The sequence below is a fragment of the Crotalus tigris genome, unplaced genomic scaffold (genome assembly GCF_016545835.1).
Source record: "Crotalus tigris isolate CLP2741 ecotype Arizona unplaced genomic scaffold, ASM1654583v1 scf7180000024374.3283719, whole genome shotgun sequence".
NCBI lineage: Eukaryota > Metazoa > Chordata > Lepidosauria > Squamata > Viperidae > Crotalus > Crotalus tigris.
This window is the reverse complement of record NW_024100544.1, coordinates 530443-557521: the sequence shown is the minus strand read 5'-3', so window position 1 is coordinate 557521 and position 27079 is coordinate 530443. Positions and strand designations below refer to the sequence as shown.

The following is a 27079-nucleotide window of genomic DNA, read 5'->3' as shown; positions in this document are numbered from 1 at the left end:
ATAAACAGAAGTGCCTAACTGACCGATGTGTGGCACTTCTGAACGCAGCTGCCAGTGTTTCAGACAGCGTTCTACCCAGCAACTTCACTTGGCCAAATAAAGTTGTGTTTGACTTGGAAGCCTCCACTTGAGTCTCCTGATTTGCCCTCTTGGAACCTCAAGTTCTTCGGGTAGCTGCTGACCTTTACAACTGTTTGCTCTTGCGTCCAGAGTAGAATTGTTTGAAGATTTTAAATCTATTTCACACTTCATAATTTTGTATTGTGTTTGTTATTTTAAACCACCTGAGATTTTTTTAAAATGAGATGGGGCTTTAGATAATTTAGCAAAACCGAAGAGATTAGCAGCTAAAATCTCATTATCAACTCTATGGAATTTATACCATAGGTTTACAACTTTGTCTAAAGGCTGCCCAGCTTGTAAACTAAGTGTATACTACTTTGTCTTGCAGTTGAACCTCTCAGGCAGATTAATCTAAGGAAATTTATGCCTGCATGGCTCAGTATTGCATATAAAACTCCTTGGCTTTGCACACCCTTCAGTAGCTTGGTATTGCACAGTGCAGCTCTCCTGAAACTTTGCCTGATTGGTTCATTTAGGTAGCCACCCCAATAGGATGGTTGGAGGACCTGAGTAATCACTTAGGTTAATCAACAAATACCACATAGGCATGAGTGAAGTTTAAAAAGTGAGGGAAAACATCTTTATTGCCATCTAATCCTCAGGTGAAACTGCAGAAATGAAAATTGACATTCATTGTCACATTCTGCCTAAGGAATGGCCTGATCTGAAAAAGGTAACAATGGAGCCTTTGGATATTTGGTACAAAAACTCTAGGAAGTCTTCTAGTTCCTGATTGTTCTTGATGGTTTCACTAGTACTTTATCTTGGCTAGTTCCAACTTTTATATATATATATATATATATATATATATATATATATATATATATATATTTCCTTCCTTTAAGACTGAACTCCCATTAAATGAGAAACTAGGGAGATATTCATTTCGAAATGCTTCTGGTACTTTAACATTCCATATTTCGAACCGTGGTGTATATTTGAATTTATTGAACAAAGGCCTCCTACTAACTGCTTGGTAAAGCAGAAAGTTTGGGTTCATGTATCTATGTGCCAGCTCTTTGCTAGAAAGAAAAAGGGCAGTCAGAGTATTCATTTACTTTCAGCAGTTACATTCCACTATATTCAAATTATGACCATTAATAATGTGTAGCTTTAGTTTTATTATGGTCAAAAGAAAATGATTTGGGATGAATGCTGAATTTGAATACTATACAAAGAGAAATTTTGCTAATGGAGAATCCTTAGAATTCTTTCTAAATTGCTCTGAGTATATAAACATCTTTTTTAGTTTTATTCAGAATCAGTGAAAAGCAATGGATTGCTGTGCAGTGCAATTGTAAGACAATTTATTTGCTGGAGCATATAGTATATTTAGCATTGCAGCTAGCTTCAGTAAATTTAGATGGATTTACTTTATCCGAATGATACATTGATATTAACAATATAAATAAAGCTTTGAGCATAATGTGATCTTTTTTAGAATAGATTGTGATGCATTCATGAATGGCAGCATCTGGGTAATTGCAAAAATGAAAAACCACTTTTTTCAAATTAACTCTATTTACTTATATCCCTTTTTTCAAATTAACTCTATTTACTTTATTTTGTAAATCATGTCTTTTACAAAGCTTCAAATTGCTTTTGAACAATATTAACAACACTTTTATACTGATTGCATTAGCCAAATAACCTCAAATAAAAATAATTTAATTGTGAGTTTGACATGCTGTATTGCAATCCTCTTATTTTTCATTTCAGTATTACAATTACCTTGAATCTTTTTTCTGCCATAGGAAATTATAAATGAGATTCGTAAAATATGTGGCAATTAAAACATTGGCTAATGGATTATTTGTCTTACATAGTTCAAAGCAACTGCATGAAAATATTTGATATTATGAAAGATGGACCATTTATTTGTCTGAAGTGGCCACTTTTTCTCAAAAGAAGTTATTTTAAAATGTACCCAAAGATGAAAACAAAAAGTGTCCAAAAGAAGCAATAAAGAAATCTAAAAATGTAATCATTAATGAATAATATTATTATAGTATTCATTTAAGATTTTAAATATATATATTTAAAGTGGGAAAGATAAGAAAAAGCCTTGAAAACAGCTCAGTTAAAATGAACTTGTTTGGTGATTGTGAGAAAATAACTATGAAGGGTGTTGGTTGTGGAATTGAATGGCCAGAACAAGAGTGGGGGGAGGCAGATGAGGAAATAGCTCCTGTCTTCATATCTTGCTGTAAATTTGTCAAAAATATTGCCTGCCATTCTGGTATAAGAATAGATCTCTAGGTTCTTCAGCAAACTCAAGTTCACCTCCCAAAATATTTGAATATGGAGCAATGATACTGGTCGTATCAAATTTCACAAGAGTGTTTGATAACTCAATGACCTGCTCTTATGTTAGTGAATAATGAACATGTCAGTTAATGAACATGTCACAGTTGCTAACATCTCACTTCTGCACCTTTTTAAGCCAAACTCAAATATAGATTGACGTCAATCGAAAAACCACATCGCAGGATTTATGCCAGGATGTTGTTACTGATTTCTTAAGATGCCTCTTTGTGAACCTTTTTATGCAGAAAGAAAAAAGGCTGAGTACTTTTTCTCTTTGTGATTATGAGATAGTTCAAGCTGAACGAAAGTGAAGTAAAGGAAAAACTGGCCTTATTCCTGCCGTGGTATTTTCTGCCATCAGAAGGGCTACAATCCTCTTTGGGAGAATGAGGAGATATTTTGCTTGTGTACTTGAAGCCTTTTGCTGCTCTTTAAATATTAATAGACAAAGGTGACCTTCATCCTTACTATTGAAACATCCAGGCCGAACAGCGGATCAATACGTGACTGCACTAATTATTAACAAATTCTGCTCAGCTGAGATTATAATTTCACTGCACCTTTATTTTACGTCTGGTTACATAATGACGACCGTAAGGTGTTCAGAAAAATCTGCCCTTATTGAGAACTTCATTATATGAGGGTTGGGAAATCAAATAGTAAAAGATGTATCAGGGGAAGTAAATCTGTCCTTCAATTAAATTATAACAAAATTATCTCAATCATTTTGTATCAGGAAACCAGAATATTGACAGTTTTTTCCAGGGCCACCTTATATAGAAATACACTGTACTTTAAAAATGAGATTCATTCCACTTCGTTGATGAAAAAAGGAAAGAACCCAATTTTAAAATCAAAATGACACAGAGGGTTGGGCATTAGATCATTGGTTTTGTATTAGCTTCCTTTTGGTTTCAATTCATTACATAGGTCAACATCATCTTTGAAAGAAAAAGTTAAATATCTTGATATGATATGAATATTCTATTATATTCTTCGAATATAAAATTTCTTATTAAATGAAGGTTCTTTCAAACCTGAGGTGCATAGAAAAATATCATTTTACTTCTTTTTCTGTCAGGTTTATAAGTCTTCTTTTTAAATCACATTTAATATATATATATACATTTAAACAGCAAAATACCACAGTGTTTTTTTTTTTTCTTTCTCTTCACTTCATATAATTTGTCATATTTCTCCTGGTGTATTTACAGTGCAAAACATTACAGTTTTGGTGTAATATAGTATTTGCTATTAAAAATAATTGGTTTTTAAAAAGGAGATATGAATAATTATACTCCATTTCAATATAATTAGAATAAATAATTTTGTATTTAAGTATGCATGTGGAACTGATAGTTACTTACGGTTTGACTTTAAGCAATGAAGAATATTATATAGCAACTTACTCATACCTAAGGATCATTCCAGTTAAAGTTAAATACATTGGGAGAATATGACACTGCTATAATACATGTAGTCCTCGACTTACAACAGTTTGTTTAGTGACCGTTCAAAGTTACAACAGCACTGAAAAAAGTGACATGATCATTTTTCAAGTGACCTTTGCAGCATTCCCATAGCCACCTGATCAAAATTCAGCTGCTTGGCAATTGACTCATATTTATGACAGTTACAGGATCATGTGATCACCTCTTGCGACTGTCTGACAAGCAAAGTCAATGTGAAAGCCAGATTCACTTACTAACTTAACAACTGCAGTGATTCACTTAACAACTGTGGCAAGAAAGGTCGTAAAATGGGGCAAAACTCAGTTAACAAATATCTCAACAACAGAAATTTTGGGGTCAATTTGGTCGTACGTCGAGGACTACTTGTATATTATATATTCTGAATATAAAAGAAATGATTTGCTTGGTTTTAAATTAACATGACCTATTTGGTGGATGATAACGCATGATTTACTTTATATATATTTGTTAACTCTGTCTTCCTTTTCACAGAGATATGGCTATGGAGGATGGGTTCAGTTGGAGAAAGACCATAAGGTTGGTTAAGTTTGTGACTGATGATAATATATTGCTAAATAATAATTATTAAGATATATATTTGAATTTTGGAAAAAAAATATTCTTTTAATCATGCTGAATCAGGCCAGAGGTCTACCTAACTCAGCATCAGATTTCCAATGCAGCACTTCTAGGGTTTCTAAGAAGACTATAAAAATTGTATTAAATACAATATCAGTTCCTACCTCCAGAGATACTTAGCGGAAATAATAGCTTGGAACTATACTGATAGATACATTAAGATAATAGACACCAACAAATCTGACACTGAATGTCACTAGTATAATTAATTTGGTGCGAACAAGTACTTATCTTCTGATATTCTGAATCTGATGACAATTAGCTGTGTTTGAGTCACACTATGGTATTATAGAAGTTCCTTTGGCTGTTTAGGTTTTGTTCTTGATAAATGTGTTTATTAGGTAGCAGCAGTGAGGATCCCAGAGTAAAAAGGATCACTGTAACAGATTTGCTCACCTGTCCTACTTCTCACAGGTAAGGGGAGAAGGGGAGAATCTCTCTCATTCTAGCCTCGCATAATTAACAATGTAATATAAAATAAACAACATATAAGTTCAGCTTACAACCATTCATTTAGTAACTGTTTGAAATGACAATGGCTCAGAAAAAATGACTTATGACCATTTTCACACTTACAGCTGTTGCACCATCCCCATGATCACATGATCCAAATTCGGACACTTGGCAGCTGGTTCATATTTATAACAGCTGCAGCGTTATAGGTTGTAATACGGGGCAAAACTCACTGAACAACTGTTTCATTTGACAACAGAAATTTTGGGCTCAATTGTAGCCGTAAATTGAGGACTACCTGTAACATAAAATAATGTAATATAAAATATAATTTTATACAGTCTAAAATGTCTGAACTTTTTGTGATGGTTGTATTTGATTGTTCAATTTGAGTACATTTTATATGATCTCTCTTTTAGCTGACATAATTTCTTTAATTGTTAACTAAAGTTGACTGAGAAATGTAGCTGAGAAAATATTCTTCACTGATATTGCCCAAGAGAAATATAAACAGCAGAACACATTGAACAAAAATTACAAACGCGTGACTGGTGTCATGAATATTAGTCACTTGTTATTCCAAAAACTAAAAAAATTGGACAGATTTTTTTTTAGAACCTGTCCAAGCCTAGAAAAATGAATATGCATATAATTTAGGAGCACAACATTATTATAAAATTACATCTGTGACCTAAAAATTATACTTACTGTACTTTATCTTTTCATGGAAGCAATCATAAATATATTTGTGAGAACTCTTCTTTCTGTTCCCATAAACATACAATTGTTTGTCAGAAAGCTGAATTTTCCTTTATAAGTATGCACTATTTATAGTTCTTTTCCCATTCCACAGACTGCCCAGCCTTACTTTTAATGGACCAGAAAGCAAATAAATAAATAATCTATGGAGGGAGTATGACGGCTATTGATTGTTGATATTCTTCTCAATTTTCTCTAGCACTTATTCTCTAGAGGAGAAACAACAACCAATGTATGCATTTGAACAAATATTACATTGCAAATGCTAAGAAGCTTGTTCCCATGGCTTTTGTCCTCTGAATCTTTGAACTATTGTAATACACGTCTTCATAACAACTATTATTTGAATCTCATTTGCTGTAAGGTCATTTCCTCCTAGTTACTCATAGGATTTTTGAGAGTCAATCAACAGTCTTTGTGCCACTAATGAGGAATAAGCTTTATATTACTTCACTGATGGTTCATGGTTATGACTCAAAAAGCTGCTGTAAATGATTTGCGGAAGGGGGGGTGTTCACCTAAAAGATGTCTATGAGCTGAAGAAATGTATTTGCAACATTCAGTAGAATATAGTTTAGAACAGGCCCTAGAGTTATGTTTGTCTAGAAACGAAAGAAAATCAAAGATATATGAGTCTTGTATAGGTTACAAAAAGGTTACATCAGTCTTGAAAAGTAGCAAAAACAGAGTTCTACTATTGACATCAGGAGTGTTTAGTGCAACTGAGGCATCTGCTTGTACTCACACTTCCTGCTTGAAGAATAGATGGCTGCTTGGCCAAGAGACATTTGCCCAATTGCTTCTCCAAAGCAAATTATGAGTGTTCTTGGATCTGAAAACCCTTCTCACCATCATTCATGCCCATCTCCTCTCTGGATAATTGCAACTTGCTCGGTCATTGAAGACCATCTGGAAGCTTCAACTGATATGAAATACAGCTCCTCAAGCAGTTGTGGGAGCTCCAGAGTTTTTCATGTTAACTAGAGCTGCACTGGTTTCTGCTTCAGCTTCTGGGTGCAAATTAAAGGTGCTAAATGTTACTTTAAAGCAGTGGTTCTCAACCTGTGGGTCGGGACCCCATTTGGGGTCGAACGACCATTTCATGGGGGGTCACCAAACAACGCAGTCCGCCATTTTTTTCCCCCTTTTCCTTAGCTGTGCTTCTCCTTTTTATTCTATTGGCTTTTGAAAGCCAATAGAATAGACTCTCTTGAATAGAGTCTAATTCTATTGGCTTTCAAAAGCCAATAGGAATTGTCCAGGCTGTCTCTGCCCTGCTGAACCCGCCAAAAGTCCCATTCTGCAAATGGTGCTGCACCAGTTGAGTAGTCCTCAACTTACGACCGGTTGAGTAGTCCTCGACTTATGACCGGTTGGGGGTCACGGCATTAAAAAGATTGAGAACCATTGCTTTAAAGCCATATATAAATCTCAGGGCATAGCTATCTATGGGATTGTCTACTCCTAGCAGCTCCTGTCCTTTCAGTAAGGCTGAGCAGGGTAAGCTCACTGTGGCTTCCTTCCCGTAGGACTGTCATCCCGTAGGACTTGATTTGGAACAGCCTATCACCCAAGATCAGAGTAGCTTCTATTCCTGTTTCATTTCAGGACAACTGTGGAAACTTTCCTAAAGAAAGTCCTAGGAGGGGACCTAAGAAAATGGGAACCTGATCTCTGGTCTATGGTTGGGTCATTTATTATTGATGGACTTTAATTCCTTCATCAGTAATTTCTGCTGTACTAAATGGCATGGAAATCCAAAATAAATAAACAAGAGAATAAATATTTTCTACAGCAAAAAAAAAAAAACCTAGAAGAATGTACTGGATAAAGAAGGAAATGAACTGGTTAAATAGCAATGCTCATTGCATCCACATGTGTGCACAGAAAAATCTAAAGTTACTAGCATAATTATTTTCTCCATTTCCCTCTGAAAACCAGAGCGACTTGCTGTGCTGAAGATCTTTAAGGAACCTTTGGATTCTAGTGGTTTGTTATGCAATAAACAAGCAAATCATAACATTTTAGATAAAGAACAATTACAATTATATGGTACCTTCCTCAGCATTGAGGCCAGATTAGAAACATATAAAGTGATTAATGTGCTTGGCAATTTGGCAAACAGTTGATGGTGGATTAGATCCAAAGTTAAGTACAAACAAGCAAACAAAACCCCACAGATTTTATTTATAATGCATTCCCATCCAGAATGCAGTTTAGTAATTATTAATAAATAAGAACTAAACAGCAATTAAAAGAATATTTTTGGAATAGGGTGGCCTTAAGAAATCTAATAAATAAATGCAAAAAGATAATATAAAATAATATCCATATGTATCATTACAATCACAATAAAAATAATAATACAGGTAGTCCTTGATTTACAACCATTCATTTAGGGATCGTTCAAAGTTACAACGGCACTGAAAAAAGTGACTCATGACTGTTTTTCACACTTGCGATTGTTGTAGCGTCCCGGTGGTCACATGAACAAAATTCAGACACTTGGCAACTGACATGTTTTTATGACAGTCGCAGTGTCCCGGGGTCACGTGATCCCCTTTTGCGACCTTCTGACAAGCAAAGTCAATAGGGAAGCTGGGTTAACTTAACACCCTTGTTACTATCTTAACAACTGCAGTGATTCACTTAACAACTGTGGCAAGAAAATGGGGCAAAACTCACTTAACAACTGTCATAAAATAAGGCAAAACTCACTTAACTGTCTCGCATAGCAACAGACATTTTGGTCTCAATTGTGCTCGTAAGTCGAGGACTCCCTGTGTTCACTGATAAATGCCTTACAGAGAGCAAGGGAGCACTTATTTAATGGAGGTGTATTCTTCTGCCCTGAGCTGTAGTCTCAGTCCTACAGAGGTTCTGCTCTAAAACTAAAACTAAAACTCCATGAAGCAAAGTCAGGCGGGCCGAGAAAGGTACTGTATAGATTTGTTTTTTTTTCTGGCAAACGAAATATTCACATAGCCCTGAACAGCTTGGTGCAGCCCCGAGCTCAAGCTGATTTAGGGACAGACGATGCTGACAGAAACCTAGTTTTAAACAGAAAGCAGCATGGTTCCATCATTTCTGGAGTTCAGAAATTTATTTATTTATTTATTTATTTAAATCATTTATTTAGCCATCCATCTTTCAACTAACTCTGGGCGGCTCCCAATCAAAAACTAACAGACATGTAAAATCATTTTGAAAACTATAAAGCTCAACCAGTTAAAACATAAAGCATTAAAATTAAAAATCTACTAAAACAAGCATACCCTACTTCAATAGCAGAAGCTTCCCGTGTTCTAACAGAACACGGAAAGCTGTGGTTTCACTAGGAGTAAGAGGGAGAGTGCCTAGTATATTCTTTTACAGAGAGGCTAAGAATGATAACTGAAAATAAAGGTGAAATTCTTATTCAGAGAGTAATTCTTGATTATTATTGCCATTTTAGCCAAGAGATGCTTACAACTGGGTTAAGGCAGACTGTTGCATTATGAAGTGAGAAATGTTCCTATTTTTTAATTGGACCGTTAGTCCAGTGTTTCTCAACCCTGGCAGCTTTTAGAGGTTTGAACTTAATTCTTGGAACTCCCAGAATTACCTAGCCAGCTAGACTTATTTATTAAATAAGATTTATTAAATCAAAAGTTATTTGTATGAAATATATGAGAACCACTTTGGTTTAGTGGTTACAGAGAGAAAGCAGGAGACTGTGAATTCTAGTCCTGCCTTAGCCATGAAAGCCAGCTGGATGACTTTAGGCCAGTTACTCTCTCTCAGCTCAGCCCACATCACAGGGTTGTTGAAGAGAAAGTAGGAGCAGGAAAGTGTATTGTATTGCTATTATCCTTCTCATCTTCTCATCTTTTCTCATCCTCTTATCTTTCCTGCTGTCTTCTATTGTTACCTTATGATTCATCACTTGTTGTTTATATCTCATGATTAATGATTATAACTATGATTTATATTCTATTACTTATCACTTGTTTTTATGTACAATGAGAGCTTATGCACCAGAGACAAATTCCTTGTCTGTTCACACTTGGCCGATAAAGAATTTTAATTCTAAGTTATTTGTAAAAATAATAAAGGCAGGAATAAATAAATAAATAAGTAAAATGTGCTCTAAAAAATCCCATGAGCTTCAGTTTCCCAGAACCTAATTCTGAAATTGTTCTTCTTATTGTCTTATTTCTTATTTTCTGTTCTGTTCTGATCAATGAAAGTAAAAACAATAATATTGGAACATGCTGCAGTAGAATTGCTGGGATATTAAGTAAATGGATTTAGCCTCAAAAAGAAAATACCTTCATGGAAAACTCATAAATAGCTTGCAGTGCAAAATTAATTTTCTTGGATCCACTGATTCTGGGAAAGCTTTGAGAATTGGCCCCAAATTAACATTTAACTACAGATCTGACAAATCAGTTTTTACTTTAAAATATCTGGATGATGAATTTCCATATTGAAGCTGATAGTATGAATATGATTTTTGCAACTTTCACAATAGGCAAAGCCCTGTCTGTGCTATTGATCCAAGCAGTTTGTTTGGGCATATACTCATTCTACTATTGTATGCTCATCAGGAAAGGTTTTTTGGCTCATTGGAGATTCCAACTCAAGGATAGCTCTGTTAAACATTAGAAAGACTACTGTTTATCTTGCTAAAGCTGGCATTTGTGTATGAAGGCTTAAGAGAATCCTTGGAGCAATTACAGTCCTTTTAGCATTCGGCACTATAATGGTTTCATCTTAACAGCCTGCCTGAAAAATAACCACATAGGTTATTGCACATATCAAAAATATTCTCATTGAGCTTAACAAAAATGAATCCCCAACATCTATTTTTATTCAACCAAGTTATTTTGAATATTCTTTCCCCGTAAATACTTTCTCATCTATTATTATGTAACAGTCAACAAAAAGCTCACATCCATTATTCATAGCCTGTAGAAATAGATGGTTAAAATTTGCTCGGCTTGCACTTTGGAAAATCAATCCTACAACAGTGTTTTGCCAGAGAGCTTACGTAATGGCTGTGTAATTATTTCCTGTGATATTTGGAACTATTTTCTTAAACCATGACAGTCACATTTAGGGAATGGAAAGGAGGATTTTGAGGTTCTAAAATGTATTAGTTATGAAAAATATATAAGCCCATAATACATTCAGTGTTAAATCCAGCTTTAGGATTAAGAATACTTAAGAATCCTATGTATCAAAATATGTAGAGATGTGCATTCAGACCCTTTAGTCCAACTGTCCTATTCTGATTCAGAAAACTATATAGCTGAAGAATTTCCTCTGCAAGTGATTATTTTTAATCTAAGAAATGAACTCAAGCTTATATAAAAGCTACTTTTTCTGATTTTCAGTGTATGCCTCTAAGGTCCAAATGCTACCTATCGGCACACAATGAGACTGGAACTGGACTTATAAAAGAAATATCACTGCCTTCCCTGACAAATTAAATGACTTCCTATTATTCAAATACTGTATACACTTTATACTAATACTGTATATTAGGCATGTTTTTTTTTTTGCAGTTTTACATGAACATCTCATGGGTTTTCTTAACTTTAGGCACCCTTTTGTAATATTTAGATAATCATAAAACCATAAAATCCTATCCTTCCAAGGTTTAGAAGAGACCCTAAAGATCATCTAGTCTAATGCTTTGCCCAGTACAGCAATTCTCTATTGAAACATTCTCAACAGATGGCCATCTAGTCAGATAAAAAATCTCAAGCACAGGAGAATATAACATTTTCCAAAGCAGTCTGTTCCATTATTAAATATCTCTTACTGTTAGATTTTTCCTGATGTTCATCTGAAATCCACTTCCTTCAGACTTAAACCCATTGTTTCTTCTTTTCTGGAACAATTCTAAAACAACTCTACCTCATCTTCTATGTGGTAACTTTCAGATACTTAGAAAACTATCATTGTTTCCTGTATTCTTTTCTTCCCAGACTAAACACACTCAGCTTCTCCAGCCATTCCTCATAGATTTTTTTTCCTGACTTTTATCATCCTGACTGCTGTCATGAAGACATACTCCAGTTTGTTGGTGTCTTTCCTAAAAGGCAATGCTATATTCTAGATGTGATTGGAACAGTGCAAAACTGAAAGGCATTATGACTTATTTATCCTATAAAGGAGGGGTCCTCCACCCCCAGTCCATGGACCAGTACCTGTCCATAGCCCATTGGGAATTGAGCTATGCAAGCAGCGGGCGAGTGCAAGTAGCATATATGTGTGCAAAATCATCCCCTCACCCATCCAATAAGTTCTTCTCGCTTGGGTACAGTTTCAGCCTGTTTCACCCAATTGAGGCTATCAAAGCCTCCAGACTCTGGGCAGATTGATAGTACCTCTTGTGTGGCCTGGAACTCGTGTAGTGTTATTCATCTGGGTGTCTTCCCTGTCCCCCAATCATCAATAGGAACTACCTACTGAGAGAGAAGGGCAAAACCCTTGTAAAAAAAAGTGTCTCCAAACAATACTTGCAGGTGGGCCAGCTGGATACCATGATTGATGCTACAAGTCCTCTGTCCATTGAGTTCATTTTACCAAGGACCAAGTTTGTTCTCTTTTTATCCCTAGCTAAAAAACATGTTTAATTCCTTCAGATTTTTTTTAGTCATTAAGTGATTCCGCTTCTAATATTGTAAAACTTGTTTTACTATTTATCAGGCTTCATTTTTTAAATTTAATTCAAAGCAATAAAAAGTAAAACAAGTGATTTTTTCCTGAACATTAATTAAAAAATATTTTAATTATTCTAAAACCTCATAACATTTTTAGAAATGGGCATTAATCAACTGAATCATTGATATTCTGGTGTGTGGGGCTACAATGAAATTGCAAAATCTTCCTATCTTGGCTGCTTCTGCCAAACCAGTTTTTTTTCCTACAAGATCACACAGCCAGATTTATTATTATTACTATGTTTTGTCACATAGTCAACCAGATGTTCAGACTGGATTTGGCATTTTTGTCCGCTTATCAAGGCCTTCCCAAGGACTTGAGATAGGCAATGTGGATATTTGATGGTGCTACAGATATAGTTGCAGGATGACAGCTATTCTGAGTAAAACTGCTTTGTGCAATTGATTGATGGTGAATTTGTTAATGCCAGTTGTGTTCAAGTGGTGCTATAGCTGTGGTGGGATTGCACCTAAGGCATCTATTACTACTGGTACTATCTTTGCTTTTTTTTAGCCACTGTCATTCTATTTCTAAGGATCTGGGACAGGCAGATATTGTTGTTTGATGGTGTTAAAGGTATAGCAGAATGTAAGCTTTTTTTGTTAAAAAAAAAAAAAAAAAAAGGTGCCAGAACTCACACACTTCATACAACCCGCCTTGCCTACCCTACAAGGTTCCATCCAAAAAAAGATTTAAAGAACTCCGTTCTGGGCATTTTATGAGAAAAAAAGCTCTGATTTTGTCAATGCTGATGGTATTCAAGTGCTGCTCCAGATGTTCTGGGAGCACTTAGTAATAATATCTTTGCTTAATTTTGCCATGTCATTCTACTATTGGGCAATTTTCTCCAGTTCTTTCTCTTTTATTCTGCTGGCTTCAGGTGCTGCAACATTCACTATCCAGATGTTTTTGTTTTTCTTATCAACAAATATCATATACACAAAAATGTGAAATCCCAGCTGCCAGGTCTTTAGCTGGTGTTGGCCTTCATTTGCATCAAGTTCTTTAAGGTTGTCATGATGTAGTATATTTGTGGATCAAGTAATGCAGCCTTTAGTAATTGACTGATGGAAATTTTATGAATGTGCAGATTTTCTAAGTGCCATTCAAGAATTTTTGCTATGCACCTTGATCCACAAAAAATGTCTCGTATGTATTCTGACTTACAGCCTAAATCAGTGGTTCTCAACCTTTCTAATGCCGTGACCCCATAATACAGCTCCCCATGTTGTGGTGACCCCCAAGTGGGTGTGGCCACTAATAAGAGGGAGTAGGACAGCTAGGGAAAGGGGAAAAAATGGCAGACAGCGTGGCTTGGCAACCCCCGTGAAATGGTCATTCGACCCCAAATGGGGTCCTGACCCACAGGTTGAGAACCACTGGCCTAAATGTTGGAGATGTGGATGTTTGGACGCTACTTACTATCATATCTGGTGGTCGTGTAAAAATATAAAAGCTTTTTGGATTAAGATATGGTGGAATATTCAAAGAATTTTTAGAAGGAGGGTAAAATTTACCCCACAATTGTTCTTGTTAGGTATTGTTACTGATTGTGATACCAAAGAGACTACATTGATGTTAAATTTAATTACAGCCGCAAGGTTGTTAGTAGGGCAATGTTGGAAGAAGGAATCTTTGCCTATTTTGCAAGAGTGGTTTTTTAAAGTTTCTTATTTGGCGGAAATGGCAAAGATTTCGGCTTTCTTGAAGGATCAATCGCAAGAGAAGTATTTTGCGGTATGGAAAAAATGGATATATTTTATACAATATAAGTTGGATATAAAAAAATATTATTTAGTTTTTCAATAACTTATATTTAAAATTTAATATTTTATAGACTTTATTCTTTTTTTATATTTTTTATTTTTACTTTATTTTCTTATATCTTTTTTCTTTTTTCCTTTTCTTTATTCTTTTTCTTTTTAAGCATTTTTTTTCTAATATTTATGTTTTTTATACATACATTATTGTTAATTATCTTATAATTTGTTTAAGTAATGTATTTGGATTTATTTACGGTTTATATCTTTTTTAAGATTTTTTGAAGAAAATTTTAATTAAGCCTATATTCAGCTCTGGGAAGGTTGGGGGAGGGAATGGGAGGGTCAGGGAGGTCTGGGCAAGGGTTGTTTTGTTTTTGTAAAATCCTAAAAATTTTCAATAAAAAAAAAAAAGAATTTTTGCTATGCATTCAGTATGCCGATAACCACTGGGGTCACTATGGTTGGTTTATGCCATAATCTTCCAATTTTGATTTTCATATCTTAAATTATGACCTTCTCCAATTCTTTGTCTTCCATTCTACTATTTCCTGGTATTATTATTTTATCCTACATATACATACATACATACATACATACATACATACATACATACGTCCTTAATAGTATTAAAAACACGAATCCCGGGTATACACATAATGTGAAGTAAAATAAGGTGATCACCAGGATAAAATCATAAACATAAATGTTTAATTTACAAAACCAAGCTTTCGTCGGCCACACTACCGACATCATCAGGGTATAAAATACTGGATCCGGGAGTCCGTTTTTATGTGGCTGGCTGCCTCTGCGCTTTGACCCTGGATCAGGTCATAGGTCCGCCCATCAGCATTGGCTGTGTAGTTCTTAAAGGGGCTGTTTCTAAAATTGTCCTCTCCTCTCCAATTGCTGTTTTTTTCTTTGTGCGTGTGTGGGTGCCTGGAGATCCGCTGTTCATCCGCTCCTGATCATCCCTCCCCACCCCCTCATTCATCTTAATTTGCCTCTGTATTGCTACGCTATCTAGTGTGTGTGCTTCAAGCTCTGTTCCTCTATTTGCCAGCCCTATTGCTTTCCTTGCCCTTGTGTAAACTCCTGGGGGTTGGTCGTCTCATTGTTCCTGTTTCTTATCGCCCCCCCCCCATCTCACTCTGACTAACAGGTGAGCTCCTGTGTGTGTTAATGGGTTGCTAACTGGGCGTGTCTTTGGAATGGCTCCGCTACTTGTTACCCTCATTCCCTCTTCCCCGATATGTGTGTATGCCCCTTGGGGGAAGCCATCCAGTGGTACCTATTCATTGTTCTCCTTCCCTCGTCCTGACTGGATTGAGTTGTTTGTGCTTTGGATGCCTGTGGGATATATTTCCCTCGTGTTTTTTCTCATCCTCCTTGTTCTTCCATGGATCTGAGCATCAGCTCCTGAGGGTGGGTTATCTGTTGGCATTATGTCATCCCTCCTCTCCTCTTTCATGTTTAAATGGGTTAGAGACGTTGTTTTACTTGTGGGATGTATCCCCAGTTCATCGCTCTCTCTCAGGGTTGTGATCACCTCCCCTGTCATCCCCTCTTTCTGATCTTGTACGGAGTGAATTGGTCGCCTATGTTTCCAATTGGCACCCCGTCTTTCCCATCCCCTTAGTATGTGATATGCTGGAGGAAGCTCTATGTGGCGATTGATAGAGTGTTTGCCTGACAGCCAGGCTTCTTTGAGGAGGCGGCCTCCCTTGGTGGTATCTTGGGATATGGCCTCGATGTTGGTGAGGTCAAATCCATGGCCGTAGTCATCCATGTGGGTCCACACCTGTGAATATTGCTCTCTTCTCTTAACTGCCAGCTCATACTCGTGGACCCTGGTCTTAAGTCTCTTGGAGGTTTCACCAACATAATTGCAGGGGCAATACTTGCAATTGATTTTATATATTACTGAGGATTTTTCTTCAGTGGGGAGTGGGTCCTTGGGGCGTATGATCCTAGCACCAAACGTCTGGTCGGGTTTGTGGGCTATCTTCACGTTGAAGGGAGCTAGCAGTCTGGCCATTGCTTCTGATACGCTGTTAATGTAAGGCAGGGTTGTTCGTATGGGCTGTGTGCATGCCGCCTTGTCTTGTGCATCAACGCGTGGTCGGTGTGGTCTGCTGTGCCGTTTAATAAACTCCGTCGGATAGCCATTACTTCTGTATACACGGTAGAGGTAACTTTTTTCTTCCATTCTAGCTCTGTCCATGTTGCAATGTAAGTCAACGCATTTAAATAAGGTCTTAACGCAGCTAATCTTGTGTGCTACTGGATGGTTGCTTCTGTAATGCAGCATCCTATCCGTGTGAGTTGGCTTCCGATAGACGGCCGTATGCAGCAATCCATCGGGTTGGCGTTTAATCCACACATCTAGAAAGGCAAGGGCATTTATGTTTATGATTTTATCCTATCCACCTTATTTTACTTCACATACATACATATAATACATACGTGCATGCATGGATACATACATACATACATACATACATATGGTAAAGGTTTCCCTGTCCAGTTGTGTCCAACTCTATGGTCACTACTTTAACCATTACATGAAACTGGCTCATGTTATTATATAGTTTCAAAAATCTGTGGCCACATGGGAGAAGACCATACACGTTAGGACAATATTACTGTAGCTTTACTGTAGATTTCTTATATGAGATACAATACCAGACAGGTATCTAATATTAGCTCAGCGTTACAGGAGAAAACTATATTGCAAGAGCTCCCACACTTTTAAGAGAAAGTCAACAAAACCCTTTATGTGCTTTAAGACAATTTGTGAAATGTATAATTCTGAAGTAAATGAAAAAATGTGCTAACATATTGTGCCATACAATATATAAATATATATTGCAGGGGGAAGCCAAATTGATGAAAGATGGAAAAGTTTTCAGAGTTATCCAAGAGAACTGTTGGGATCCAGAAGTTCGGATTAAACAGATGGACAAATCAGGTACCCTCAGCTTGAGTGTGTAGAATTTAGATATCAGTGTGCTATCAGCAGTTTTAATGAAACATTCATAATTAACCTTTAAAATATCTTTATGTCAAATCAGTTAAAGATTATCAACAAAGGACAACAAAATGATCTGCAACATCAAGAGGAGATTCTTTTTTTTAATGTCATGTCTGCTGAGGCTGATAATCAGGAATCCTCTTATACATGGGCATTGATAACACTCAGCTCTATTTCTCCATTAACACCTATGCATGTTCTGAACCAGTCTCCAGTGATATGATGGATAAGGGGCAATAAATTGAGGATGAATCCCGACCAAGACACATTAGGTAGATAGCTAGTTCTAGGTATAGATAGTTGAAAGACCGGCTACATTTTTGTCCTCAGAAAGAAGAAAATAGTTGAAGGGAGGGAGAGGGGTTCTAGAGTATAAGAACATTTGCCATACTCTCCTGGATCAGACCTCTGACTCTAACTAGTCTAGCTGTGTGTTCTCACTGGCCAGCCAAATAAGGACCTTCCTCTCCCACCCAATGGCCTTCCAAGGCAGATCCACTTACAACAAGGCTAGCATAGACTGATCCCCATTTTTTAAAACTTTCCTGAGCAACATCTCCAATCACTTGCTCCAGCATATTTGAATGGGCAGTATCAGGGATCCTGATTTAGAAGCATCTCTGTATTTATGGAGGAATAAGGTTGAAGATCAAATTCATAATGTTCTGAATTACAATTGGATAAAATTCCCAGAACTCAATTCATTTATATTCTTTGCTGCATTGGCACACCTGGGATTCTAAAAGTGAAGTATATTCTTTTTGATGGCTGATTTGGATCACAAGATGTCCCACCAAGAGACAGGATATCTTGTGACATCAAGAAAGATTAGAGCCAGCAACAGAAAATGAATTATTTTAAATAATATCTTGCTTTGTCTATTTGTGTATAAAAAGATTGGTGAATATATTATTTGAAACTATTATGAATTTTAACAATTGGGAATGTTTTTGCATTGATGAATTGATTTATTTAATAAACTAATTGCACTGACTCTCTAAGGTATCTGAATGTTCCTTTTCCCCATAAATATTATGTTCTTTTCCTCAAACGTTCTTATTGATAATACTTCTTCAAAAATTACATTTCAAGTATACAGCTCTTCTTGAATTTTATACTGGTTCATTTATTAAACCACAGTTTAATTTATACTTCCTAATGGTGTTGCAATTTAGGTTAATTTAGGTTAATTTGGGTTGATCAACATTTTATCAGTTATACTGTGACTTTTCTATCCACACTGTGATATTCTCTGCTTAGGGTTTTTCCTTGATTTTGTAGGATAGTAGTTGGAGTGATTAAAGGATTCATGGTTTTTATTTTGGAGCTATTATTTTGTCTTTAATAACAAGTATAATATCTATTCAGAGTCTTTTCTGAGGATTCTGAGACTCTTAAATAGATGCTATCTGTACTTACTCTGTGAAGAATGGCATTTGGTACTTTCCTCCAAAAGTAACATTTTGCCTGCAAGTTTCACCTAACGCCACCAAATTCCTGATTGCCCTGACGAGACGGTTGTGGAGGCTCTACAGATTTCCACACACTCCCTTCAAAAATGTAAGGATAAATAGTGAACAGGGTCCATTATTTTCTAAGCCACCTTGGTCAAAGAGATTTTTGTAACTTATACAACTGATGGCCATCTGTTGTTGGAAACTAAAAAATAACTTAATGTCTACCATTGACAAGATGTCTTTGGAAGCAATTCCTGTCACCATATATCGAAAAAACTGTAACAAAAAAGACATGCGTGCTGATTCAGCATTTTTAAGGCTCTCATTGCTAATGGATAAATCAGTTCATTATTTAAAGTCATGTATATCTTTTCTGTTCCATAGGAGTCTCCATTCAGGTACTTTCGACGGTTCCTGTCATGTTTAGCTATTGGGTAAGTCAATCGAAACAATTATTTTCACTTGTGCTGCAGCAGTCAAAAGCTACACGTGCAGAAAGAGAGGCAGTGGCTTTTGTAATCAGCCCTCTCTTCCAAACATCGGTTTGACACTCCTTCTCCCAAGTCTCTTCTGATACTGAAAAAGAAATACAGTGCTCAATGTCTTCAATAAATGGAAAAAAATCCATGTTTTTGGAGGACTTGTAGCAGCTTGGCAGAACCTGCAGTATGGAAGGATGGAGTTTTCATTTTATTCTCCCAAAAGGCCTCATATCCTGCCCCACTTCTTGACCCTTGGAGTAGTGTCTTGTAATTACACATTGCCACCTCTTGTCTTGTAGGGGTGCTTCCCCAGGCACCTTTCCTTCTAACCCTGGGACATGAGGGAGAAAGGAGTACCTTACCTTGGCAATTACAAGACAGAAGTGAAAAATAAATAATTGCTCTAAGGCCAACTCTTGGCCATATAGTGTCAAAGTATATAAGACTAGGGATCTTAGCCCTTCTCCCTTTGGAAATAATTAGTTTCAGAGTACTGTATAGACAAAATTATTATTATTTTTTAAAAAGACAAAATTATAGAAAAACCGTACTTAGTTTTACATTTTAGAATGCAAGTAATCTATGCTGAAGAAGATATATGAAGTACTTTTTTCAGTCTGAAGATCTAGCAACTGCAAATAAATGGAACATAAAAAGAAACCAATGGAATATGTAAAAATAAATTTTGTTCAAGATGATGCTGCCAATAAGAGTAAGCTGACTGGTAATATATTAATGCTATAGGTTCCCTGAAGGTTTGGTTCCAGCTGATAGAAGAAAGCAATATTTTAAATTTATTATTCATTTTGAACTCTTTTTTTTTTGCCATAATGAACTGGATTTAGCTGCTTGGGCCATCCCAAAGATGGATCAGAATTAGGGATGTGCAAAATTCTTCATTCCAGGGATAGAATGTTCTAGGCAACACTAGAACATTCTTTTTTTTCCCCAGACTAACATTTGCTCCATTTGTTCTGCAAATAAAAGGTTTGGAATCGTAAGTGGTTCATAATGTTCTGAATGAGAATAGTTTGCACACAATTATTCAGAAATATACAAAAGTCAATAGTACTAAGAGTTGTTGAATAGTGCCCCAGCAGCAGGAGGCACAGTATATCTCTTAGCAAGTATTGCTTATAAGCAGCCAGTTCTTATTTAAAACCAGTCTTGAAGCTAAACTGGAATAATTGGTTTGATTCAAGAAATCTTGGAATTGGTTCACTAGTATTATGTATTCTAAATACTTCATCCAACCATACAATTTTGATATTGCCTGAGACTTGTTTCCAGAAGAAAGCAATGGCAAGCATATTCTTTATTGTTCCAAAGAAAACTACATGAGCATGAATTCACAAAGAAGAGATATTAGTACAATTTTCACGGGAGGGTACCATTCACCCTCCCTAGTTGTAGCTAATATTTCAACACCATGAAGAAATTTGTTCAAGCATGCAATTTTGATTTAGCAGAAATAACCTTTTTTCCTCCTTTTTTAACATGATGGACAAATGAAATGAATTAAAATCTTCCCACATTTAAATCCAGCTGACAATTAAAATTGGTATATACTCTTCCAACATAATTTTGTTGGAAATTACAGCCTCCCAAAATACATTTTAACTGTCATGGCACCAATTCTACACATATTTACTCTTTAATTACTGTAGCTTCAGTCCTTAAGAGGCAGCAATGTGTTCAAGTATTAGCGCCACCAGGAGAACTGAAATGCTTGCAGAATTATAACTAGGACTGTAATCCCTTAGGTAAATTCTGCTCTTCCACTGTTCAATAGCTTAAACAGATATTGTTCCTGCAACAGGACTTTGTGTTAGAAATGTGTTTTTCAAGGGAATTGAGTAAACGCTGCATCCATATTTTGTTATCCATGTTTTAGCCATTCAAAAGAGTAGTTATCAACAGTCTTATTTTGAAAGTATCAAACAGGGAAATGTCCAGGCATATTATCCCAGATTTATCTGCCACATTTGAAACAATTAATGAAAACCAATCAGGACTTTAGCAGAGATGGAGACAGCTCTGACCCTTGAGTCACTCAAAGGTTGGCTAAGCAGTATGGAAAGAAATCATATTTTGGTTAGGATCCAAATATATGCTACATGTTTGGATGTGTGTGTGTGATGGGAGAAAGCACAGAAAACAAAAGAAATACAATAATTGTTCTCTTAACCAATGAGCATATTCCAGTTTTTTTTTAAAAAAAAATCTCAGAGCATCACCTCTGCCAATTTCTCAGGAAACTCTTCACTAAGAAACATTGCTGCTAATGGAGGTTACCATGCCAACAGTGTTCAGTTAGCAACATCAGTTGCAGCAAGCAATTCCTCTTGACGTCTAAAGCATCTACTTCTGTTCCTAAAGCCCAGCAATAAGTTAAAAATTCCAAGAGAAAAAAATGTTAGCATGCGGAGGTGACTGTTCCAATAGGGATCCTTTACAGTATCATGTCTACCCCAAATAAAGTCATTATTTACATAACATTCCATAATGGATAGTAGTTAACTGCACAGGTCATGGAGTTGGTGATGATGATTTGTTAGACTTTTGAATGTTTTTGCCTTGCTGGGAGAATCTAAGCATGCTGCAGACATGATAGGACCATTAGTAGCTATTTCACATATTAAGTAAAGTGTTCCTTTCTCCCTGGATAGGCTAGCTACTTTCAAACATTTAGAATGATTCTGCTTGGCAGTCACAGTTTAAAACTGAAGTAAGAATGTAATAAAAGAGCAGAATTAGTAGTGTCATATTCGGAAGTTTTTTTAATGAATTAAAACTTATTCCTTACTTCAAATTATTGTACTCCTGAATTACTAGTCTCTAGTAATTTTCCATACCAGCGTGCTGAAGACTGTGCCACCTATTAATTATCGCAACAACATTTAACTTAGCAAAAAGACAGATAGCAAAAACAGTTAAGTGAGTTTTGCCTCATTTTATGATCTTTCTTGTCACAGTTGTTAAGTGAATCACTGCTGTTGTTAAGTTAGTAGCTCGGTTATAAAGTGAATCCCCATTGACTTTGCTTGTCAGAAGGTTATAAAAGTTGATCACTTGACCCCAGGGCATACGGGTCAATTGCCAAATGTCCAAATTTTGATCACATGACCATGAAGATGCTGCAACAGTCGTATGAAAAACAGCCATAAGTCCCTTTTTTCAGTGTTGTCGTAACTTTGAACTGTCGCTAAAAAAAATGGTTGAAAGTTGAGGACTATCTGTACATGGGTTAATTGTTTCATTGAGTAAAAATACTTAGGTCCTTTGGTTCTAATTAGGTATTGTTTTCTAAAACTCTTTCTAGTTAAGGTTATTCATTCAGCCAATCCTTTCAACCTGAAAATGATGTTTTAATTACTCAGTCCTCTAATGATTGTTTCCAGGCAAAACCACAGGATACTCTAGACTTGTGTCAATTATTAAACAATGATTTAGCTGCTACGGTCAAGAGGCATCCCAAAAGATTCGTTGGACTTGGCACTATCCCCATGCAAGCTCCAGATCTGGCTGTGAAGGAACTGCACCGTTGTGTGAAGGAACTTGGATTTCCTGGGGTGCAGATAGGAACCCATATCAACAACTGGGAATTGAGTGCCCCAGAACTTGCTCCCATTTATGCTGTAAGTAAACATGTTCTGTCTCTCCTATCCCCACAAGTCCTGTAATGGAAACGGTAAAAAAAAAAATTCTATCTAAAAAACCTCAGTTTAATGGCCTGAGATATCATCCCTGTTGTCCTCTATTTAATAATCTTTTAAATTCTCTCTTGGTGATTTAAGGCTGCTGAAGAACTAAACTGTTGCCTCTTTGTGCATCCTTGGGACATGCAGACAGATAAAAGAATGTCTAAATACTGGTTTCCCTGGCTTGTAGGTAAGTAATTACTGTACAGGGTTGGCATTCTCTATGACAATTATTTGTTTTATTTATTGATACTGGTGCAATCAAGAGACTTTTTTTTAAAGTCACTTATGCAGACGGGAGGATTAGAAATATACAAGGATGTTTTCTGACAGTCTCATTAAAGTAGGCACAAGAATTACATTTATGAAGAGGGATTAGTTACAGGTAGTCCTTGACTTACGTCCACAACAGAGCCCAAAATTGCAGTGGCTAAGCGAGACAGTTAAGTGAGTTTTGCCCCATTTTACAACCTTTCTTGCCACCGTTGTTAAGTGAATCAATGCAGTTATTAAATTAGTAATACGGTTGTAAATTGAATCTGTTTAAGTTAGGAATATGGTTGTAAAGTAAATCTGGCTTTCCCACTGACTTTGCTTGTCAGAAAGTCACAAAAGATGATCACATGATCCTGAGATACTGCCACTGTCATAAATATTACCAGTTGCCAATAGTGCGAATACACTTTTGGTAATATTTCACTTAAAGCTACATGGGACTGAGTACTTCTCTTATCACAGTTTGAAATACTGTATCCCACTGTGCTTTTCCAAGGAAGCTAGTACTCTCTGTCCTTTAGAACTCCAAGCAATGACACAAAGGTTCCTATGGGTTGTATTGTGAACTCTCAGGGCTGACATCCATTGGTGCCAGGTCAGCAGTTGTACAGCGTATTTCTGCTGTAATTCTAGAGCCCAAGTCCCCAGAATTGAAATGGCCCAGAGTTTTCTTCTCTGCCCCTGCTCTTCTTCCTCTTCCTTGGTTGAAGATCTGTCCAAGAAAACTACAAGATACCATCATATTAGTACCAATCATTATTCCTGAATATGGAATTATTTCTCATTATTAGGCATGCCCACTGAAACAACTATTGCTATTTGCTCCATGATTATGGGAGGAACTTTTGAGCGCTTCCCCAATCTGAGAGTTTGCTTTGCCCATGGAGGTAAGTATCAAAACCAAGGTAGCATTATGATTATATTGTTGGAGTAGAACTGCAAAATCTCTCAGCCATGACAACTCAGCTGATGATCAGTACTATCTCTAAACCCAACTAACCACATGCTCTTGCTGTTGGAGGGACAATCATGGAGGGAAGAGTAATATGCCACCTTGTACTCCTGCAAAAAAAGTAGAATATAAACTAACACATAAAACATATGTTACTTTTTTTAGGTGGTTCCTTTCCTTACACAGTAGGACGTATCTCCCATGGATTCAAAGTGAGACCCGACTTGTGTGCAATCCATAACAACACTGATCCAAGGCAATACCTTGGTTCATTCTACACAGATTCATTGGTTCATGATGAGCATGCACTGAGGTTGCTGATAAACATAATAGGAAAGGTGAGTGAGAATCTACTACAAGATATTGTACATCCCTAGACTGTAAACACTATTCCACAAAAAAGCCTTTGAGACTGCAGGCCAAATGAGACTTCATTCCATTCTTCCCATTAGCAATGGCATTAACATTTTCTTAAAAATGTAGCAGTAGTGGTATCTCTGATAGACTGACATCCTGATAGAAGTACAGAGCTTTAGTTCTGTTTTGTTTTGTTGATTGAAACATTCTGTGTTTTATTCCTTAAAATAAGAATTTGACTACATCCTATCAGGAAAAGAGCAGGAGAACCAGTATTCTGTGCATGTGTGAATGAGAACAAAAGCAGAAGGATATGACCTGAGATTGGCAATCCTTTTGACCAAAAGCACACAGGCTGATTTTTAAAAAAGGAAGAGATATAGAACAAGTCCTTAACTCTTTATCTACCTACTGATCATCCTTATGATCTGTAGATTATGAGGTGCTAAGAAACCTGTCCCCACAGGAGTTACACTTCCAACATCTTTCACTTCCTACTGTGATCCCACTCCAGTTTCCTGTGCCTGCAATTTGTTATGCTATGGCACCAGAGAACAGAGTTCCAAATCTAGATAAGGCTTACAATAATGGCAAAGAAATGTAACATCTTACCAATCTCCAAATTCCCGTACTAAGTTAGATATCGTAGCTTGCAGTTTATACTTAAACATATTCACAACATTGCTAGTTGTGTGACTTATGGCCGATGTAGCTTTTTGTTTTTGGTTAGTTACAGTTCCTTCTCTGAATTTATTCATTGGACAAAGATAAGCCAAAGATAAAACAAGTTGTCATCAGGAAGAGGCTGAATCTTCACCTCTCAATGTTCTCTCCTTTCGCATTTTTTCCTTAATAGCAAGATAGTAGATAGCAGTCTAGTCTGGGTATTAAATAACTATTTAAAAAATATGTCCTTTCCACACAACAGCATAGCTAGCACACCAGTCTTAACCAGGTGCCCGGCCATTAATACTTCTCTAGATAGCTATAACACCATAACCTCTGGACAGCGAAAACCTTGACCATTCTAGATGATAGCAAAAAAATATTAAAAACTCTAGATCTTTTCTGCCATCTAATAGTGGGCTAGATTTTTGCAGTCCAAATATGTAGGTTTTGGCACAGGATCCTAGGAGTCCTGAATTATACATTTAGTTTTTCATAGAAAACACAATATTGGTTAAAGTATAGTTACCGTACATGGGCTGCAAAAATTCAAATAACCTTTAGATGGCAGTAATAATATATCTTTTTACCACTACTGTATTTAGTGTTCTTCCAGCTTTGTTCAGCCCAGATGTAGTAGCTCTAATTTACAGCCAGTTATGAATGCTTATATTCCCCGATATTTATGTCTAAATATTAAGTGTATCTTTATTCTTATTTGTTGTTATACAACAAATACAGTCTATAAGGACTGTTTCAAAACCGGCATAGTCTCCCTGGGACAATTGCATATTAATGGCCAAATATTTGGGTGATTTTCCCTATTCCCCTCTCAAATTGCAACATAGAGCAGTGTAAATCAAATTTGTTGTAAAAAAGAATTCTATCTGAATATATGCTATTGAAATGACTCACATTAGGGAACAAGCAGAAAGAAAGTTTGTAGCAATTGATGACCATAATGCAAAAATACTAGATATGCATGAAATTTATAAGGAAAAAAAATTCATCATATCCTTTTTGGAGATTGCATCCTCCTCCTCCTCCCCCTCCTCTTCCCGCTCTGCCTCTAGAACTGAAGTCCCCAACCTTTTGGGCACCAGGGACCAGTTCCATGCAGAGAGATTTTTCTGCGGATCAGAGAGTGTGTGGTTTTGTGTGCTGCCTGCATCCCACGGATGGGGCTTTGCTTGTTTGCGTAGACCAGTTGCTGGCATGCTGTGGCCCAATACTGGTCCACGGACCGGGGGTTGGGGACCCCTGCTCTAAAACACACCCATTAGTAAAGATTATGCATTACAAAGCCCCTCAGATCATATCCACATTTGATTTTACAAATTAGTTTGCTTCAAGAAACCGCTTTAATAAATTTTGAAAAAGAATCACATTATGCATAAAGAGATGTAATAGTTTTCATCAGTCTTACTTGTCCTACTAGGTGCCACTATTCAAAATATTTCCCATCTTTTGTTATGTTTATTTCCATTTTGTTTGTTTTATTTTACAATATCATCCGTCTACCACACACACACACAAAAGCAGTCTAGACCAGTGTTTCTCAACCTTGACAATTTTAAGGCATGTGGACTTCAACTCCCAGAATTCCACAGCCAGCATGAAATCCACATGCCTTAAAATTGTCAAGGTTGAGAAACACTAGTCTAGACTGAAGTAGGCATCTCTGTTATGGCATAAAATAAAGTGCTTAGATTGGAGCGTTTCTTTCAGAACCCTGTGGGGACCCCTACTGGACATAGTATGCAATAGCAAAAGGCAAAATGTGCTTTCCTCCCTCCGCATCACCAATTGCAAGTATTGTAGAAAAACAAAATGTTTTTTTTTTACTCCCAGGTCCAATAAATTGGACTTCCAATAAATGAAACCCACATTTTTTTTACATTTTATTCTATATGCCCAGGAAGTATCC

The 27079-nt window shown here is 36.4% G+C and overlaps 1 protein-coding gene across 1 annotated transcript; it reads left to right on the top strand.

Annotated features, from left to right (window-relative positions):
• The first annotated feature begins 661 nt into the window (after positions 1-661).
• Positions 662-24506, top strand: ACMSD (aminocarboxymuconate semialdehyde decarboxylase). The gene is made up of 8 exons (XM_039328204.1): positions 662-796; positions 4395-4439; positions 17102-17198; positions 19103-19152; positions 22602-22838; positions 22998-23091; positions 23969-24064; positions 24295-24506. The coding sequence occupies exons 1-8, from the start codon at positions 740-742 to the stop codon at positions 24504-24506; spliced, it is 888 nt and encodes a 295-aa protein (XP_039184138.1). The 5' UTR covers positions 662-739.
• Positions 24507-27079: the final 2573 nt, after the last annotated feature.